This window comes from Lontra canadensis, unplaced genomic scaffold (assembly GCF_010015895.1).
Source record: "Lontra canadensis isolate GAN:19392208 unplaced genomic scaffold, GSC_riverotter_1.0 scaffold86, whole genome shotgun sequence".
In the NCBI taxonomy this organism is placed as follows: Eukaryota; Metazoa; Chordata; class Mammalia; order Carnivora; family Mustelidae; genus Lontra; species Lontra canadensis.
Window position 1 is genome coordinate 796,236 of NW_022631080.1, and position 21,259 is coordinate 817,494.

The 21,259-nt window shown below is 38.4% G+C and overlaps 1 protein-coding gene across 4 annotated transcripts in view; it reads right to left on the bottom strand.

Annotated features, from left to right (window-relative positions):
- Positions 1–21,259, bottom strand: part of DMD (dystrophin) — a 2,197,254-nt gene that overhangs the window by 333,766 nt on the left and 1,842,229 nt on the right. For all 4 annotated transcript variants that reach the window (XM_032883124.1, XM_032883125.1, XM_032883122.1 and 1 more), the window contains exons 57-59: positions 20,118–20,274; positions 3,180–3,300; positions 2,284–2,552 (exon numbers count right to left, since the gene is read on the bottom strand). In XM_032883124.1, coding sequence (XP_032739015.1) covers positions 2,284–2,552; positions 3,180–3,300; positions 20,118–20,274 — 547 coding nt within the window. The remainder of the gene's footprint in view (positions 1–2,283; positions 2,553–3,179; positions 3,301–20,117; positions 20,275–21,259) is intronic.

The window sequence follows — 21,259 nt, forward strand, 5'->3', positions numbered from 1 at the left end:
GGGTTTTCAAATATACACAGCATGAACTTTTTGGGAAACTTGCTTTAAGGGACCAGCGACAATACATGGGAAATGTAAGCGTGACAGCTGAAGGATGTGAGTTGATCTCCGAAAGCACTGACTAGGGGCCATTTTCCTGTTCAGTAGGAAGACAAACTACAAAGATGGAAGCCATTTGAGCTGGGCCTTGAGGGCTGAGTAGGAGATCACCAGGCATATAAGGTGGGGGTAATCCAGGCCAAGAGAAGAGCATTGGCAAAGGCAAAGATTTAGGAGAAAAGCTGGCATATTTGGGTAAAGGGGTGCTAGGGACAGAGTATATGGAATGGCGTGAAGGGTGGGAGTCACAATTGGGAATTTCAACCAGGGCTAGGAAGAAAAGGGCCATCTGCCCCCTTCATTCCTGGGACTTTGTTCTCAGGCACACAGTCTCCCATGACGGGTTTGGGTTGGAGCTGGAAGAGGATGGATAATGGAGACATCCAATAAAGAAACTGCTCATGCACTCATTCATTAACCAAATGTTTAAAATGCAGTGCTTATCAGTTGTTGTGATGAGTACCAGGGGTTGTATGAAGTGCCGAATCACTCTATTGTACACATGAAACTAATATGACACTGTATGTTCACTAACTGGAATTTAAATACAAACATAAAAAAAAAGAAGGAAGAAAATGTAGTCTTTATGATATGCCAGAACATGGGATTAAAGATGGGATTGGCGCGGGATTTAAAGAAGTATGATACAATAATCTGAATATCACATGCTGAGGGCTAGAACAAGACACTGGTTGAAAAGAGGAGAGAAAATAGAAAAGATATTTTCAGAGGTAAAATGAGTAGCCAAGTGCAATCGGTAAAAGTGTAGAAGGATTTAAGGAAGGAACGCCAAGTGTGAAGCCTGAGCAACTTGACATTGGAAACACAGAAGAAAGGGCAGGTAAAAGGGGACAGTAGCAGGGGAACGGACAGACATGAGAATGAATGACCTTGGTTTCAGAAGGGCTGCATCTGGATTCTAATGACATTTGGGTGAGGAGATCGGCAAAGAGATCCTGCCCGGAAACAGACTTGTCACCATCCTCTCTACTTCACATTGGGAGCGTTTACACAATACAAAAGGCCTTGAGCTAAGTTTAGAAACTTGGGTGTGCCAACATCTAAAGGGTGGGGAGAGTTTCACAATTGAGGAAAATAAAGGAAAATAAAGGAAGAAGAATGTGGATGAAAAAATGCCACGGAGGGCCGGGGAGAGGAGACCTACCAGAATGAGGCTGCCGGCAAACATGCCAAGTGCAGGTCAGAAATTCACTTTTTTTTTAAAGATTTTATTTATTTATTTGACAGACAGAGATCACAAGTAGGCAGAGAGGCAGGCAGAGGTGGCGGGGGGTGGGGGGGAAGCAGGCTCCGTGCCCAGCAGAGAGCCCAATGTGGGGCTCAATCCCAGGACCCTGGGATCATGACCTGAGCCAAAGGCAGAGGCTTTAGCCCACTGAGCCACCCAGGCACCCCAGAAATTCACTTATTTTGAATTTAAACCTGGGAAGACTTTTGTTAGTTCTGATGCTAGATGAGTGAACAAAACATGTTTTCCACGTGCTGCTTTTCAAAATGATACTCCTAAATATGTATATTCTTTCTCTATAAATATATTTATCATCTATGTGCCACAAGGGCATTTAACTTTGGTCTTGGGGACAGTATTCCAAATATATAATGATATTTCCTAATATCTGCAGTGGACTATTATGACTCAAAATTGTATTATATACATTGCCTTCTAAGGGAAGGGCAGCAGTAACAGCCTCAATTCACAGTACCATAACTCACCCACGTCATATAATTTCATTAGCACAAAGGCCAAAGCCTAGACTCTTAGATCTTGATTAAGTGTTGTATTTTCCCCTACTCTGATACTAAGTTTTGCTGAGAATGTGTATGCGCGTGTGTGCGCGTGCATGTACGCACGCGCACACACACACAAATCAGATCATCTTAGTACAAACGCTTAAATTCATTTCCTAATAGCAAAATTTGATTGTTTCACCCTGTAACTTTTTAATATTTCCTTCCACATTACTAAAGACAGAGATGATTAGATCACTATCTCCTCTTAAATAGTGCATCCAAGATGATTTTTGAATTTGTGAAAGCCAGACTGATTTCTAAAGCTTAAGGGTGCTATTTCTAACTTGGTGAGAAGAAAATACTGCACTCAAGTTCAGATTAGAAGCTCTTTTGAGTGTCTCAAAGGCTCTGAAGCAAAGCAATAGATGTTACCTTGACTTTTTCGAGGTGATCTTGGAGAGAGTCAATGAGGAGGTCACCCACAGGCTGCCAGGATCCCTTGATCACCTCAGCCTGACGTAGTTTGAGGTCCAGCTCATCTGTTGCTTCCTGAAGTTCCTGAAGTCTTTCGAGGGCCTCATCTATTTTTCTCTGCCAGTCTGCCGAGTGCAGATTCAATTTTTCCCACTCGGTGTTGACCTCCTCAGCTTGTTTACGTAGGAGCCGTGTGACATTCTGGGCTCTCTCCTCAGGAGGCAGCTCTAAATTGGTAATATGACAAGGTTTTAGGCCACAATCACTTTTGTTAAAAAAAAAACAAAAACCAACACATTGTTGAAAAGGTCATCCTGGAAGAAAGAGAGTACAGTCTAACAAGAGGCCAACCTGCTGATTAATGGTTCCTTTACACTTTGGCATAAATTTTGATAGTGTCCAGCCCATCTCAAGTCTGTCCTCCTGAGTTTATCTGTTCTACCTTCTATCATTCAGATAATTCAAGGTTGATTTAAGCTACTGAGTAAAGAAATGCACACCACAAGCTCTAACTTACTTCAGTCAGGCTCTAAAATTGAAAATTAACTTGTATTCTTTGCAACAATAGCATTCCTTCACACGGATACCCTCTTTTGTTTATTATTTTTTAAATGTTTCAATAACTGATCACTAATTAATCTCTTTTACTGTTTATTTATGAATGTGCAAACAAATTTAGGCATGGTGGTTTATGATTCCTTTTTCTTTTTCAACATCTATGTTTAATTTGAATCAATTCTATTTAACTTAGAAAATATGAGAGCTATCTAGACCCTGGCAGCAAGAATGGATGGGTCTCTCTGTCACCACTGACCCTTCTATCAATATGTTATTACAGTTCCACATTCAATTACCTCTGGGCTCCTGGTAGAGTTTCTCTAGTCCTTCTAAAGGCTGCTCTGTCAGAAATATTCGTACAGTCTCAAGAGTACTCATGATTACAGGTTCTTTCGTTTTCAATTCCCTCTTGAAGGCCTGTGAAATGAGATGAAAAGAAATGCTTATTTGGCTTGTGGCATTCTTCTCAAAATTAATCCTGGGTGTTCAGAACTTGGTTATGAAATTCCCAGGTCAATTCCTATCTCCTTTATTTCTAAACCGATAGTCACAAAATGATAAAGAAGGCTGTATGGATCTTTCTGTTAATCAGGAAGCCATTGTGTGTCTAAAGCTATTCTGAAGAGCATGGGGGGAGCTTCTAAGATATGTTAATGTATTTTCATTAGGATAAGAGTGATTTATTTGTACAACCTGACTGCCAAACCTGAGATCTGAAGCCAAAGTTGCAAAATATACATTTGCAAAACACTAGCAGGGCTAATGAATACTTCACGCACCCAAAAGAATGGTTATCCAGAACACAGGGAGTCTGAAGGGCCATTTAGAAGAGCTTAGGTTGTACTGAAATATACAACCAATCTAATTCATAACCACCAGCTAATTCTGTCAAATATCTGACAACAAATAAAATGAAATGTTAACAGTAAACTATGTAAAAACTCAGTACTTTTAAAAAATACCCAATACATTACCCACTGTGACTTCTTTAAGAGTGGTAGAAATGTTTTGAGGTATACTGGATGTAGGAATTGTGGGACTAGGTTTCTATAAAAGGGCAGGCCTAGAGTTGGTCTCTAGGTTAGTTATCAGTTTTAATCTCTAATCTGTAAGCTTCACTGATACAGGGAATTAAAAGGAAAGCAAAATACATAGTTTCTGCCTTCAGGAAGCTTCTGGACGAGAAGAAGGGAGAAAACTAACACAGTAGAAACAGAGTAAAAACAATAAACTTTGTACATAATTGATCACTAAGGCTTATGAGACATCATGTGAGGCTAGAATAAATTAACAGATACTTGAAAACCATTGAAGATACTCATTGACCAGACTGCCATCTCAGAAGTGAGGATGTTAATGAAAGTATTAAGTACCACATAAGCATTAATTGATCAATGTAAAAGCAACAGCAATAATAATAATAATAACTACCCTGTGCTAGTACTTAATTATTCATATCCTTTTTCAATTCTGCACTATTTTTAGCAATGTTACCTAATGACCTTAAGCCCTGAGGGAAAGTTCAGCTGTATTTCCCTTGAACTTCAGATATGTCATGTAGGAATGCTCCAGAACTCTATTATATGACATATTTACAAATATAATCCTCATCATTCAGAAAAATCCTGAGGTTGATACTTTGCAAAATGATTCATCTTCCATAGTTTAGTTATAATTCAGTAAAGAGAGGTAAAATGTTTGAATTGATATAATAACATTCTATAAGTGAAATATTAGGATTCAGTCTGTGGATGGGGATACAGTATCTGTACAGTGAGATAATTTTCTGTCCTTGAAATAATACAGAGTAGGTATTATCATACAGAGTAGGTGGACTATTTACTCTGCTTACATGTAAGGTTGATTCTCCCTCTAATATTTCATTTGAAATCTGTGTGTGTGTGCGTGTGCATATATACACACATGCATGTGTGTATGTATACACAACTCTTGCTCATACATCTAATCTTTCCAACTTCAAGAAAATTACTATCTTCTCCATAGGAGGAAATGGACTCTGACTTTGCTAATTATAAAAATAATAACTGTTCCCTTTGTTAAACTACTACATGTCAGTGGTTGTATCAGAAGCTAGAAAAAAGTTGAATGCAAAACAACTCTTCCCATTTAGAAACTTGTATAAGTAGAAGAGTCAAACACATAAATAATTTGTTTATCTTTAAAGATTTATTTATTTATTTTAGAGAGCTAGAGCACAATCAGGGAGGGGCAGAGGGAGAGGGAGAGAGAATCTCAAGCAAAGTCCACACTGAGAAGGGCGCCTGAAGTGGGGCTCGAACTCACAACTCTGAGATCACTGCCCTGAGATCACAACGTCAGCTGAAACCAAGAGGGGGGTGCTTAACTATGTCACCCGGGCACCCCTAATTTCAGCACAGTGTAGAAAGTGTTATCGATTTACACAATATGGGAAAGGAAATTGGGAAACGCTTCCTTGAGAAGATACTATTCATAAAGAATTCTTTTTTAAAAGATTTTTATTTATTGATCTGAGAGAGAGAGAGAATGAGAGACAGAGAGAGAGCTTGAGAAGCGAGAGGTCAGCAGGAGAAGCAGACTCCCCGCCTAGCAGGGAGCTCGATGCGGGACTCAATCCTGGGACTCCAGGATCATGACCCGAGCTGAAGGCAGTTGCTTAACCAATGGAGCCACACAGGCGCCCCATAAAGAATTCTTAAGCACGAACATGAGTTAGCCTTAGAAATGTAGGTTAGAGGAAGAGGAAGAAAAATGATGACAATACAGGTATGAAGACAAAAGGACATAATATAGTGTGGCATGTGTAGTTATCTCAAGTAGGCCAGGTTTCTAGAACATAAAGTACAAGGAAAGGACATATCCAGAGATGAAGTAAGACAGTGTCATTATCTTAAACTATATTTGACCTTTAACTCAGAAACTGAAGCTCAATCTCTGAATTGCTAAGAAGTTTAGGTATTCTCTTGCAGGAAAACAGGAACCTTTGAGAGAATTTAAGCAGTGGAGTGGCATGGGCATGTGTGTGTTTCAAATAGATGTCCCTGATATAAATACAGATTAAGTATTTGAGAAGGGCAGAAATGCACTTAGACCAATTAGGAGACAACTGTATGAATTTAGTGAAAGATTATGAGGATCTGACCCAGGGCAGTAGGCACAAAAAAAATAAAATAAAATAAAATAAAAAAATAAAAAAGAAAAAAAAGGATAGAGGGATAGAGTAGGGAAATGTTTAGCGTGTAGAGGTGTAGGAATTCGGTGAATGAACGCAGAAAGGAAGGAGCAAGGCAGACTTCCAGTTTCTAGGTTGGGGAAATGAGTGGATGCTGGAAGCAATTAACCTACATGTGAAGAAATAAACACTCCCAGATTTCTCAGCATGCCTATATAAACCTCTGGCTCTTGAGAACCTTCCCATACCATGGGAACTAGATCTACAGTCATGTGTCTAGTTAATTTCTCCCATCCAAGAGGACCAAATGGTTAGAGCCCAGAATAAGGTCCCAGGTTCAGCTCCAAGATATCAGCAAGACTGGAGTGGCTATCCCTTTAGGAATTTACAGTTTGGGGGGAGAAAAAAGCCAAGACCTTGGTGACATTCCCAGTTTGTAAAATCTAAGGCATGTGGGGCTATTTGGCTTCTAGAGAAGTTGGAGTTAGGACTCAGGCCTTTTATGTTTCCAAGGAGACCCTTTCAAGAGAAGGGGACCCTTTCTGGAAGAAAAGACCTCCTTCCCCTTTATAAGAAAGGAAGATCTTTCTTCCTGGTCTCTGGCCTTGGGAATACGCAGCTAGCCATGTAGAAACATTTTCCATGGCAAAGGCTGGGATGGGGGATTGGCATTGATATTCCCTGTTAGGTAACTAAAAGAAATCTGTTTCTGATCCAGAACACCTCATGTGCACAGTCAGGATAAAATTAATGAAGATGAATATTTAAAACCCAATACTAACATGAGGGGGGAATCCATTTGGATAACAGAGTAAGAGGATGGGATATGCTCAGTTTGAAGAGGTACCATTTCTTCCAGAAGGAAATAAATAGCAAATCCTGATGTTTGAGGAGAAGAAAAGGAGATTCAGGAGCCATTTTCTCAGTAACATCCACTGAGTGCCTATGATTATGCATAGAGACAAGGATTACAATTACCTAAGTAGATGAGACTGTTCAGGCAGTGGAGTGGGCTAAAGAGAAAATTCTGGAGAGTATACAAAATTTATGGGCAGACAGAGGACCTGGATCCCTGAGATGCCAAGAAAGAATGGAATGGACAGGTAGAAAGCTTGGGGGAAATGAGAAGTGTAGAAATATGGAAGGGAGAGGAAGAAAGTGACTGACAGCTTCCAACAATGACACAAGAACAAGATGAGCACTGAGAAGTGTTCATCGGACTTGGTGAGAGCAATTTCAGTGGAGGGCAGTTGCCTCAAAAGTAGGTTTAGTGGAGGAGTGAGTGGGAGGGGAAGGAATAAGTATTTTAGATGAACACCATGCAACATATTTTTTTTCTGACAAGGAAAGAAAGAAGATAGGAAGGAAGACAGAGCAGATTACAATGTAAAAGGAAAACGTGTTCTTTCTAGGATGGGAATCGTTTGCATACAGGGTAGAAGATGGGAACTAGCAGTAGGGTAACTGACCATCCTGGTTTGTCGGGGACTGGGCAGTGCTTCATGAAATGGAACTTTGAAGGCTAAAACCAGGAGAGTCTCACGCAAACCAGGACAGTTACCATAGCAGAGAGGAATCTATTAAAGACCTAGACTGGGGAAAGAGGAGATGATTTTTGGAGTAAGGCCTGTAAATTAAGGAAAGGGATCTTAAAGGTCTCATCAAATTGACAAAGTCTAAGACACTCTTTGATGATGCAGCTCCATTGTTGCGAGCGAACACCCATTGTGAGAGACCACTTGTTTGCCCCTCGAGTTGTTGCCAAGGGCTCAGCACCATCACAGCTGCACAGTTCATTTCTTAAATATGAGTCACTGAGGATTAAAACGAGTCTAAAGAAAAGACAAAGGAAGTTCTGTCATTACAAAGACATAAGCACCATTATTTTCACATCGTTGTCTGAAATTAAGAAAAGAAAGTGGATGGAAGGGAAGGTTATGTGCTCTATCTTCAGCATTTGGGAACATGTACATGAAGTATAAGAAAGGTTAAAAACCCCAGGAAAAAAAGGAGAAATAGTTGGTTCAAGACAATCAGAAGACAAAGAAAATGATGATGTTTCTCTCCATATCGAAAAAGCCATAAATAGGAATATGTCATGGAAAAAGCCATAAATAGGAATATGTCATTTAAGCATGGTTAGAAGGAAATGTCTTCTTCCATTTGTTCATTTAACAGATTTTGAGCATCTATCTGTACAAACCACTGTTCTAGGCAAAAAGCATCAATGGTCCTTGTAGCAAGGAGTTTAAAAGAGACAGGCTTTTAAAAAAATAGATTTTATTTATTTATTTATTTTAGAGATGGGGGAGTGGGGGAAGGAACAGAGGGAGAGGGACAGCACACTCATGCTGAGCACAGAGCCCAATATGGGGCTTGATCCCATGACCTTGAGATCATGACCTGAGCTGAAATCAAGAGTTGGACACTTAACCACCTAAGCAACCCAGGCACCCCTAAAAGAGAAAGGCTCACATAGTAAGTGCAAAAACAAAGACAACAATGACAAAACCACTGAAGATTCTGCTTTAAAATAAGGGAAAATCCATTTTTCCGTACCTAAGCGACTTACCATAACCTGCATGGTATGACAGTTCACTGCATTTTAAGAGGAAGGGAAATGGAGATATTTTTTAAACAAAAACAAGAACATTCAATGTCAAGAGCCTTAACTCTTTCATAACTGTTTTGTCTCTCAAAGAAAGTGTATTTGAGTGTTGTCTATGTGCTGTGCTATACTGATTTTGCCCCAGAGGATATGCTTAATATTTTAAATTGGACAAGTTGGTTCATTCATGTGCTGATGTAAAAAAGGTATCAGATATAGAGCTCCCCTTCCACACACATACAGAATAATCTTTACATTAGTTAGATGTCAGTATTCACACGTTAAGATATTTATTTCCTGAATCTTTCAAACAGATAAAATTATTTTCTTTAAAACATATCCTCTTCCCCATCAGGGCCTAAAACAATGATGTAGAAGAATCAGAAGCAACTATTAAAGACTTAGAGCATCTCTGTGAAAAGAAAGTAACATTCTGTCTTATAAACAAGAAAAAAGGCATACTAGTTTGACATTTTTCCTTCAGCTTCTTAAGTTTCACAGAATCATTTATATGAAGCATGTACAACAAAATTATACTAGAGGGACATCCCAAGGTAAATTCATTTATTTTAAGGTAAAATTATCTGATAGATGATATTTACTATTTTAAGTTTATTTATTTAAGCAATCTCTACACCTGACATGGGGCTTGAACTTACAACCCTGAAATCAAGAGCTGCATGCTGTACCAACTGACCGAGACAGGTGCCCCTGATAGACAGTATTTATACATCCCAAATACTAACCAACTGAGTGACTGACTGTTGGCAAATTAATTAGCTAATAGAAAAATATTAATTTTGAACCTATTATGTATAAGATAGGGAAGATGTAGGAACTGGATCTTTGTCCTTAAGGAGTCAATAGTTTGGTTGAATAGGTGAGTTTGTGGTGATACTATTATACTGTGAATGTTTTACCAATGCAGACTGAAGTACAGATAAGTTAGGATTTACCTAAGGCCATTAGTTCATTAGTCACTTAGAATCCAAATCTCGAAATTCTTAAGCTAGGCTACAGGTGAATGATGGTGAAAAATGAAAGTTCCTTGAATTATAATAATTTGAAAGACACATAAGTGGCAAATCCTAATGGCCATGAAGCAAGTGAGAAATTATAAAAACTTGAAAGTAATAGAAAAGAACTGAGTCAGTAATTATTTGACTTTTTTTCTCCTGCCTCTCCTGCTTATAGGAAAAAACCAAATAGGGTGAATATTACCCCCAATACCTATTAATACTATAATAAGAAGTAACTTAGAACCACGTGTAGAGGGGAGGCAGGGTGAGATACTGATGTGCTTGATGTACCTCAGAGAAAAGAAGGGCAGGATGAGAGCTCTGGGTGCAGGGACCAACACTTTTTTCTTTTTTTTTAAAGATTCATTTATTTATTTTGATGGGGTGCAGAAGGAGAAGGAGAGAGAGAATCTGAAGCAGACTCAGAGCTGAGTGCAGAGCCCAATGCAGAGATCGATCCCAAGACCCAGAGATCCTGACCTGAGCTGAAACAAGAGTAGGACACTTAACCAACTGAGCCACCCAGGAGCCCCAGGGACTGACATTTTTGATTGACAAGCTATACTGCTTTCACCTAGAGATACTGGTCCTATTACTAAGGATGTAAGTAGAAGCCCTTGCTATTCAAGACACAGGTCTCTTTCAACCATGGGCAGTTTCCATGGAGCTGAAATTTACCTATATTCCCCTGAAGGGGCAAGTGTGTATTTGTGTTATTCAGACTGAAATCTCACAGAATGGCTATATGTTACTCACATGTGTCAGCAGAACTTGACAGAATCAATCTGCGAGGCAGATTAAGCAGTTAAGAGAGGGCTGTGGCAGCTGACTGGAAGTACAAGTCTGAGCTGGGCCAAAATTTGGCTGGGTGATCTAGAACCAGACGTAAGATCTCCCTGAGCCCTCGTGGCCTCGTTTGTTAAAATGTGGGGGTTTGCTAAACACCTTATCAAAGTTCTAACATCTGGTTTGAATATATATTTTAATTATTTATTTTATTTATTTAAATTGGGGAGGGGCAGAGGGAGATGGAATGTTAAGCAGACTCTGCACTGAATGCTGAACCCCATATGGGGCTCGATGCCATGACCTCAAGATCACAACCCTGAGATCGGGATGAGAGCTGAAACCAAGTCGGACACTTAACTGCACAAACCAGGTGCCCTAGTTTGAATGTTCTGTAATCAACATGTTTAGGTCATTTAGGTCATTAATTGGCCATGGGCCTGTTACATGGTGGCAGTTGGAGATAGTCTCTTCTAGGCATCGTTACTAACGATAAAAATTATAGGAACAGCTTGGCACACAGTGGATAGTAAATATCGTTGAATACATAAGAGAACACCCAGTTAGAAAACCAGAGTGTGTTATATGGAAGCCAGTTTGATTTAGATGCAGAACATGCTTGGGGGTGAAAGCGTGGGCTCGTGAATTATTAGAGAAAAAGTTAAACGCTGTCAATCGGGAAAAATTGAGAGCTCTTATTCTGGGCCTATTCTTTTGTGTCAGATCCAAAGTTGAGTGTAACCTTTGAGTTACTTGAGTGGACTTTACTCAAGAGGAGGCCCTATTAGCTCTGCCTTCTTAATCGTAGTGATTTCTTCCCTGGAGGAGATATTCATGCATACACGTTCACAAATTCAGTAGTCTGAACTGCTGGTTGGGGTTTTTCCTCTAGTCTGAAGCATTAGCTAAGAGACGAGAGAACACTAGACAGACTCTACAATTTATAGTGATCCCAATGGAGCCATGCACTCAACAAATGGTTCCTGAGTGGGCACAGGACAAGGACATTAACACAGTCATGTCTACAAATTGTTCAGTGTTTTAGCTTTGTCATCCTATATTATCATGCTAGTTTCCATATTATTTCTACTTTTTCTATATGCCTCTTACAGTGTTTTTATTTCTGATAAGAAAGTTGAATATATTCTGTCACCATAATGACATTCCTTACCATATTTATTGAGTCTCAAACACATCACTAATACTTTATTTATTGGACGCTGGGGTCTTAGAAAAGGGCAAGATCCAGAAATGTGGTTAACTGGAGTCACAGGAATTTTGCCTCTAAGAATCTAAGGTAAATTCACAGGGATCCGTGGAAGAAAGAAATTTGAAAGAACAGAACAACAACAACAAAACAAAAGACAAAGGATTCCCTTAATAATCATTTGAAATAGCTGGCATTAGAGAGGTTATACAAATTGAGCATATGGGATATAAAGAAAAGGTCAAATCATCTTTTTTTTTTATTGTGCTAACAGCACTTAACATGAGATCCATCTTCTTAAGAGAGTTTTAAGTGTACAATACAGGAGTGTTAACTCTAGGCCCTAGGCTGTACAGCAGATTTCTAGAACTTACTCCTCCTGCACAACTGACACTTCATATTGAATAGCAAGTTCACATTTCATCCTCTCCTCAGCCTCTCACAACCACCCTTCCACTCATTACTTTTGAGAGTTTGACTACATCATCATCCATTTCCAGTCCACTTGACAGTAAAGAAAAGGGATCGCTGCATCAGATAACATCTATTGTTTCAGAGAGTCAACAACACGAACAATAGCAATTCATAAGTGAGACTGGATCAATTTCAAGAAAAATTGAAAGATAAATGGATACATTTCAAGCCTGAAATTATTGTTAAAAATCTAACTGTATTCAATGAGAAAACATTTTTGAGTGTTTGGTGGGGAAGATGTGGTTAACCAACTCCTTGGTCAGATTTAATTTTTTGGAATTACTTTAAGGTAAAAGTTGTGTTCTCTGAGATCAAGGGCATGAGCTAGAACAGAGTCCAGCCTGCTTGCAGATCTGTGATACTATGGAGGAATAGTTTAGTGCCCACGCAGCATCTTGAACAGCTGTTTGACTCTCAATCGTAGGCCTGGGTTGCTTCCAACAACCACTGGGGAAGTCACTTCCTACTGACAATAATGTTGTTAAGTTCTCAGCTGACCTTGAGAAATCACTGGAAAAACTCAATCTGTTCTCATGGTCACTTAGAGAATTAGGTCTTAGGTCATTGAACCTAAACCCTAAATTTTAGAAATTCCTTCTGAAGCAACAATATAGATGACTGGATTATTAGGAGACCCTGTGACAAATTAATTTATATCCATTCTCAAGAGGCTCAGCCTAAGTCTGAGATTGTCAAGTGTAAGTGGTGAATAATTTCTGAATCATACCATTTGTCTCTATCAATATAATCCAAAAACAGAACCCTTGTTTTGCTTTACGTACACGCCCTCATCCATGATCATTTCAAAGTCTTTCCCATGTCCATATATGGTATCATCATTTCCTCAGTTGTTCAAATCAGAGACTTCAGAGTCATCCTTGACTCTTCACTTTCTCTCATATTCCATATCCCATCTATTGTAAGTTCTATCAGCAATAACTTCAAAATAGATCTAGGGTCAAATAATTTTTCACAAAGTCTATCATTTCCACTCTAAGCCAAGTCATCATCATGTCCTTCCTAAAGGACTTCAACACCCTACCAACTTTCTCCCTGCTTTCAGTTTTGCTCCTCCTACTGTCAGTTCTCCATAGAGCAGCCAAAGTCAACTTTAGGATGCATGAAACCAGATCACATCATCCCTGCTTATGGTCCTCCAGGGGTGTCTCATCATGCACAAAACAAAAGTGACTCCAAACTGTGGCAGATAATACCAATAATTATCTGGCTTTTGCCACTCTCTACAATGTATCATTAGCCCCTCTAGTTATTCCTTGAGCACACCAAACCTGTTCTTACATCTGGGTTTTTGCATTAGCTGCTTCTTCTGCCTAAAATATTCTTTGCTCAAGGTCTTTGCATGGCTCAGTCACTCAGACCTTTGTGCAAATGAATAACAACCTCCTTGGGTAGGTCACTACCTCTCATTCTTTCTCTATTTCTGTTTTGTTTATTTTCTCTTTATAGCACTGAATTGATAGAAGTTTATATGTTAATTTATTGGTTTCCTTCATATTTCGCTCAGGAAAATCTGAAGGTCTGTGTAGGCAGAGTCTCATTTTTTTCACTTCTGTATCCTCAGCCCCAGCATAGGGTAGGCCCTCAATAAATAATTGCTGAAAGAATCAATACACTCTAGGAGTCTGAGTTATGGTGCAGTTTTTCCTAAAATAATTTTTTGGGAAAAAGGAAATACACAGAAAATGATCAGAGGGGTTCATTCAAAATTAAATGAATGTATAAAAGTGCCCTGTAAAGGCAAAGTCCTATACAAATATTATTTTAAGAATATTTTTTAAGATATCAATGTTTTGATGTGGTTAGAAAGAGGACTTTAGCAGGGAACTTAATTTGTAAATTATTCACATTTTATTTTATTATACTCATTAAAGAAAAGTGGCAAATCCTAGATGGCTCCATTCTCAAGTTTTGATGATATAGCTAGTTTTCAGAAGACTCCTTCAAATGCCTAGAAATGTAGTTCTAAAAATAATTTTAAAATCTTTTCTATTCAGCATTCCTAAATATGACTGCATAAAATATGAAACTTACACAAAAGTAGCTTACTCCATTAGGGATGAAGAATAGATCAAAAAGATGTCTATTTCCAAAGTAATACTCAGATTTCTAATTTTTTCTTGATTTAGCTGAATGTTTTATTTTTAGAAAATTTGTGCTTTTTATTTAAATTTTGAAATTTATTAGTGAGAAGTTACTTTTGAGATGTTTTATTATCTTAACATCTGTAAGCTCCATAGCCATGTTTTCCTCATCCCCAATTTTATTTTCTGGGGTTTTTTCTTTATCAGTCTTGCTATGAGCTTGTTGGCTTTTCTTAACCTTTTTAAGGAATGAAGTTTGGCTTTGTTGAGAAAAAAAAAAAAAAGATGTCAATTTGTCTATTTCCTCCAACATAGCGAAGCAGACAGCTTAGAGGAAATAAAACTCAAAGTGAATTTGTAGGTGAACCAAACTTGTTTAGAAACTCTAAGAGGCCAGGTCATCGAATGAATTACCCTATCACAACTTTTTTTTTGTTGTTTTTCAGAGGTGCTAGGGAACATTTTTTAAAATACAGAGTTGACTTGAATCTTAACATTCACAAATGGCACCCAAAGACATATTCTATTTGTGTGGAAAGAAAACACAGGGAACTCATCAAGCTGACACACATGCTAAAATGCACCCAAAGGAAGCAGGCCAGCATTGATAACAGAATTAGCTTAAATAAATGTATAATCAACAGCATGATTCCAGGATAATTTTATTGAATTTCTGAACCTCTCCCTCACTTTGTGGTGACTTCTGAGGAAATCGAACGTGCATAATATACGACCTGACAAATGAACAAGTAAACTACTTTATTCAAGCCTTTTCATTTGTCAACAGCTTCCACGCAATAATGGCTTTCTGTCCACTGTTTTAATAATGTATTTATTGATTACTTCCATCTCAATCTTAACCAGAAAAGCTCAGGAAGCTGTGAAGGTGTCCTTAACGGTCTCAAGGGAAGGAATTACAGAGATTTTTAAATTGAAAGATGAAAGCCTAATGACAAACAATTTCATTAGTACAAATGCAAACAAAAAGTCATTACCTACAGTGTTCTTATAATCAAGACCTAATCTCCATTTGGATTTGGGGTTGGATGAAGGGAGTTAAATAAGCTCATGGTTTATTGCAGTTCTCCTTAGAAATTTCCCACTATGATTTGCTCCTTTACAACTCTCTCTAGGTTAATCACAGACGTAGACAAGTAATAAATATCACTTTAGTGACTGCTCAAGTAAAACAAAGGAAGTCAGTTTTAAAAATATATCTGGACCAGAATAATGCACACTAATTGAAAACGAGTCAGTCTGGTGAGGCAAATAATGAGGAACCGTAAAAGCTGGAATAATGTATGCAAAAGATATAAAAATTGGTCCGTTTGTATTTGCTAAGGCATGTTTGAGCTTTAATTATTTATAATAGTTCACCGCATATGGAACATTATTTTATTAATTAGGCCTGAGAGCCATTCCAGTTGCCGTTGTTATGCTGCCCAGCTGGTTTGGGGAACAAAGATCCACTCCCATGGGTGTGAAAATTACGTTAGGGAGCGAGCCTGCGGTCCCTAACTACCTGTGTGGATTGTTTTGGAATTTTACCTATAAGAAAACCACACACCCCTCCACCAAAGTGCTTGAGAATGACTACATATTTTTGCTTTAAGAGTATAAGACACAATGATATTTTGCTATAAAATGTTATCATTAATCTGTAATGATATCCAAAGAAAATATAAATTACCTCTTTCATAAACATCCTGATTTAGAGAAAAGAAAAGTGAAACATGTTTTTCTATAGCTTCGACTTCTGACATTCTAATGGGATTTCGATTCCCACAGAAAGTAATGACCAGGGGCATTAATAATTTACAATAGATAGTGAGCAGGGGATTTGAAAAAAAAGTGACACACCAAATACATGTGGAATAAGTCTATGATAACAAATGACCCATCTTGATACTAAGCATTCTACATCAACAGTATTTGAATCCAGAAACCCACAAAGAGCAAGACAATTTATAATCCTAGGAATGCGGCAATGTAAAACAAGTCTACAAATACAAAACCTGCCAAAGACTAGATCTTGACAGAGTTTTGCACTGATTATATTTTCTTTCTCTATTCCTAAGGAAGTTCAGAAGATCAGATAGAGACCCAGTTTCAAGGATTTTCCTTTGTTGTTCTTGCCAACAGCCACCAAGAGCATTACTAACTAGACAGGCATTCCTCTGCAACTCTAAAAGGGCTACTGCATAAATATGACAAAACTCTGAGTAAACAGGGTGCTAAATTGTTCTCTCATCAACACTTCAGAGTGATGATATTCTCTGAGGGAGGAAGAGTGTTTTGTGACAAGAAGTTTTCTTAAGGGTACAAAGAGAAGCTTGTCAAAACATTGGGCCAGACCCCAAGTAAAAACAGTGGGCATCAAAGGAGCTCTGCACAGTACACACGGATGCTGAGTTGGGAACAAACAGAAAAATCCTGCAGTGAGGAAGGAACATCCCTCTCTCTTCTTTCTTTCCCTGCCCTAGGTTTCAGTAAACTAGAGAAGAACCAACAAGGTTAAGATCAGATCACTGATTGATTTTATGCCTTCCTCTTTCCCTTCTTCCCTTTCTTCCTTAATTCCTTTGTTTCTTTACCTAGTTAGTGTCCACCCTGTACTAGGCACCTTATTAAGGGCTGGGTATAAAAATGACAACCTTCTCCCCAAAAGAAGCCTTCTTAGAACACATGGTTTAGTGAAGGTGATGGACATGAATCAAGTATTTACACATATGTGTGATGACAAAGAATGTTAAGCTGCAGAAGGAAAAGTAGACTGTGTATGAGAGCATGTAGAGGAAGATCTGGTCAAATGTGGGCAGCAGGGAAAAGCTTGCTTGATGTCTGAGCCAAGATGTAAAAGCTTATCAGATGTTAGCCAGGAAATTATAAAGGGGTATGTGTAGGTGGAAAGGGCTTCCACAGAGGACCAGCATGTTCCAAGCACCTCCTGGGAAGAACACAGAGAACTGCACAAACCAAAAGAAGGTGGCATGGCTGGTGGCCAGAGGGCAAGAGGAAGAGCAGGGAGAAAAGAGAAGGTTGGGGCCCTTGCTGAAGATTTTGGCCTTTTCTCCATGGCATGGAGAAGCCACTAAAGAGGGCTAAGATGGGGATTGACATAATTCATTGTATGTTTTTACGTAAATTACTCTGGCTAAAATGTACAGACGGCACTGTAGGGTGCCAAGAGTAGATGCAGAAAGGTTAGGAGAAATGGACTTCTGTGACTATTGTGATGACTGCAGTAGATAGAGTCAGGAACCATTTTGGAGGCAAACTAACTCAGTGACGTATTGGGCTCATCAAAGGAAGCCTTGGTTTATCATCCTGAAAAAGTGATTATACTGGTCTGCTCCATTGTTGTTTGGACAGGGGAAAGTAGTTAGATCTTCCAAGCTTTGGGCTTTTGCAGATGGCAGCTACAAAAAGATGATAAAGCACAGGTCTTAGGGTGTTGGGAGTTATTAAAATGTATTATGGTTGAATCTAAGTTAGATTGGGAGGGAGGCAAAGATAGAGGAGTAGTGGAACTAACATAGAACAGTTATCCATGGGCTGGAAGTCCTGAGAAGTCAAAGAAGGGTAACAGATGGGTATCTGAACAAGCCCACTAGCCAAGTGGGGCTTAACTCATTTCAGTCCGGTGCATGTCAACCGTTTAACTCTAGCTTCACACTCTCCCAAAAGCATGTAACTAGTCATGGGATTCCTGCGTAAAACGACTGAGAATAAGTACTGACATTTTACCACTGTTAACAACTAACAAAAGCCAATAACCAGGGATAGTGAGGGACTATTTATAAGAAGATGCTGGCTAGTAGGGACTGTGAAAATTATTTGGACCAAATTCCTCATCTTCACAGCTGAGGAACAAAGTAGCAATCACAATCTAACTTATGGAGGAATGTGACTACAGTCTCTCCTGACTTTCAATGTGCTTGTTCAATGATTCATCTTTGGTTTCTAGAATTAGACTAAAATTACACTTTTTGTAGAAATTCTGTCTCATTTCTTTATATCATATAACGCATTCTATTTAAAATGCCCTTCTGTCTCAATGAATGCTCTTCTACACATACACCAGAGTGTTTTGACTATTTATTCAAAGTTAGAACATTTAAAAAATGTCACTATTATATTCCACCCTACCACAGAGCTAATTTAATGTTCTGAATTTTATGAAGGGGAATGGCTAAAGAAGAAACTGTCAGTTTCCTTGGCAATTTTTTTCAGAGACTCCTGGATCTTCTCTCATGGTCTCTTCCCTTTGAATAATCTTCTATATCTTCTTCTCTGGAATAATATAAACCTTTGACTTCCTTCAAGATGCCACCTTTGGCTGTATCTCCATAGAGATCTTTCTTTAAGTGCTGAACATATAAAAGTGTTACCATTTTATCAAACTTTTATAGTTTGTTACTCATTTCCTTGCTTTGCCATTCATTTCTGTTCTTGTGCCTTTTATTCTCATTTCAAAAACACTTATCAGTATCCAATGTATGCCAGACACTTCACTAGGTATGAGGGTCTTGAAGATGAGCAAGACCAAATCTCTGACTTCCCCACTCAGAGCCCAATAGAGAAAATGGAAATACAAGAAAGAGCAAAACAGAGAGAGAGAGAGAGAGAGAGGGAGAGAGAGAAACAATTGGTCACTGTTAGAGGTTTCTAGTAAACAACTTGTTATTCTGAAGGCTGGGAAAGTATCCTGCCTATCATATATGAACTGTATACTGGGTGCCCAAATAATAGATGAATGACTTTTTTTCCACCGAAGTCCTCTGGCTAATAAATGAAGACGAAATTATAGAAATAGGCAATTATCATATTGTAACCCCTAGTCATTGATCATGAACAGCTGCCAAAATCACACATGTAAAAGAGAAAGCAAGACATTATACACCTCCCGATGATGTAAGAATACACAATCATTTATGAAACAGTCTTACCAAAAGAAGTCAAACCTGAATCTGATCAAACCTTTTGAACTGTACTGTTCAATATGGCAGCCCTGAGTCACATGGGCTACTGTGTGCTTGAAATGTGGCTAGTCTGAATTGATCCACGCTGTAACTGTACCTTTTTACAGTGTCTATTGAAATGACAATATTTATGGTCTTATAGTTATGTAAAATGTAACCATTAGAGCAAACTGGATGAAAGGCATACGGAACCTGTACAATTTTTACAAATCACTGTGGATCTATACTTATTTCAAAATAAACATTTTTACAAAATGTATTTAAGAGACAAATTAACCAAATACAATGTGTGACCCTTATTTCAATTCTCATTTAAACAAAAAAATATGTTAAAATATTTAAGATGTGTGTGTTAAAAGTGGAAACTTGAATAATGCTGGGATATTTGTTAGAATAAAACTATTGACACTTAAAAAGCACTATAGTAGCCATGTGGTCTCTTTGAAGGAGTGTATCCTTATCTTTTGAGATATTTCTCAATTATTTATGAATTAAATGGGCCATGCCTTATATTTACTTCAAAATAATAGAGGACCGGTAGTGGTCTAGAAGAAGTAAGATCAGCTATGAGCTGATAATTGTTGAAGTCTTGATGGGTACAGGGCTCCTCATTATAGGATTCGCTCCGATTTGGTATGTTTTATATTTCCCATAACAAAATGTCTTTAAAAATCGCTAAAAGAGAAGGGCAAATTCTTAGAGGCTATTATTCACGTGGACACTTTTGACATTTAAAATAACAATGGCTTGGATTACTTATAATTGACCCCTGGACTAACAAACTGAAGATTTCTCGTCAACCTAATTTCAATCAAAAACGCATTTCAAAACCATCCCTAAAAAAGTTTACTTGGTGCAAGGCACCTGTCTTAAAAATGTCCTACCCTGTGTACATCATTCTGCTTCTGAACTGCTGGAAAGTCGCCTCCGATGGGTGCCTGCTGGCTTAACTCATCATCTTTCAGCTGGAGCCATACCAGAAGTTCCTGAAGAGAAAGGTGCAAACGCTTCCATTGGTCAGAACTGGCTTCCAAATGAGACCTGAAAAGCAGCAGGAGACACTAAGTCAAAATATATAGAAAGGTGCTTGTTGAGTCTAACAATCCCACTGAAAGTACATTGGTTTGGTTCGTTCCATAGTAGGTAAAGCTATACTGAACCATCTAGTAGTCCTCAGTAAAAATCTAGCTCTCTACTTTTATGAACCATATAATGGGGCCATTTTGATGGCAATTTTGAGGGTAGACAGCATTTAGCCCTATGTGTATTTCCTCATGGGATTCTGAGACTTTTGGCATGAAACATACAGTGGAATGGATTGCTTTTCTGTAGTGTTGCAGTCAATGATTCTTGATGTTTCTGGTAGGAAAAAAAAATGGCTCCTCCCGATGACTAATATAAACCACTCAGTTTTCAAGTGACTCACGCTAGTACTGGAATTCTTCCTGCTTTGAGAAATGGAAAGGTCTCCCCCCACATTTTGACTTTTCCATTTCTGCACTCTAGGCAGCTTTTTCCATTGACTCCTTCCATCTGGCATCTGTTCCTTTCTGCTCTTCTTCCCATATGCTTCTCCTTTTCCTCTACCCTTCTTTATTCGTGTGCACCTGGGATTTGTTTTCACCAAGTTCCAACATTTTCCGCTTTGTTTCCTTTGTGTAAAATGCACTGAGGCAACAACTCACGTGGAAAAGTAAAATCAGACACTTGCCTGAAAGCCTCCCCCAAACATGAATAATTTAGGCAGGAGAATGAGTGCTCTACCATCAACTGTATTTAGAACATGTTAATCTGTAGAAGCCATTTAAGAATATACAAATGAATGATCTGTGCTATAAAATCCACATTTCACTTGAGGATGAGAAGCTAAATTAACCAAATAAATCATCATCCGGAAAACAAAGAAGAAACGTGGAATGTTAGCAAAGCTCTATCCTAAGGTAAATCAAGAAGTATGCTGCATTACTTACATATTATCAGTAATTATGAATTAATTCATAAAAATTAATGCTGCCTATAACATAAA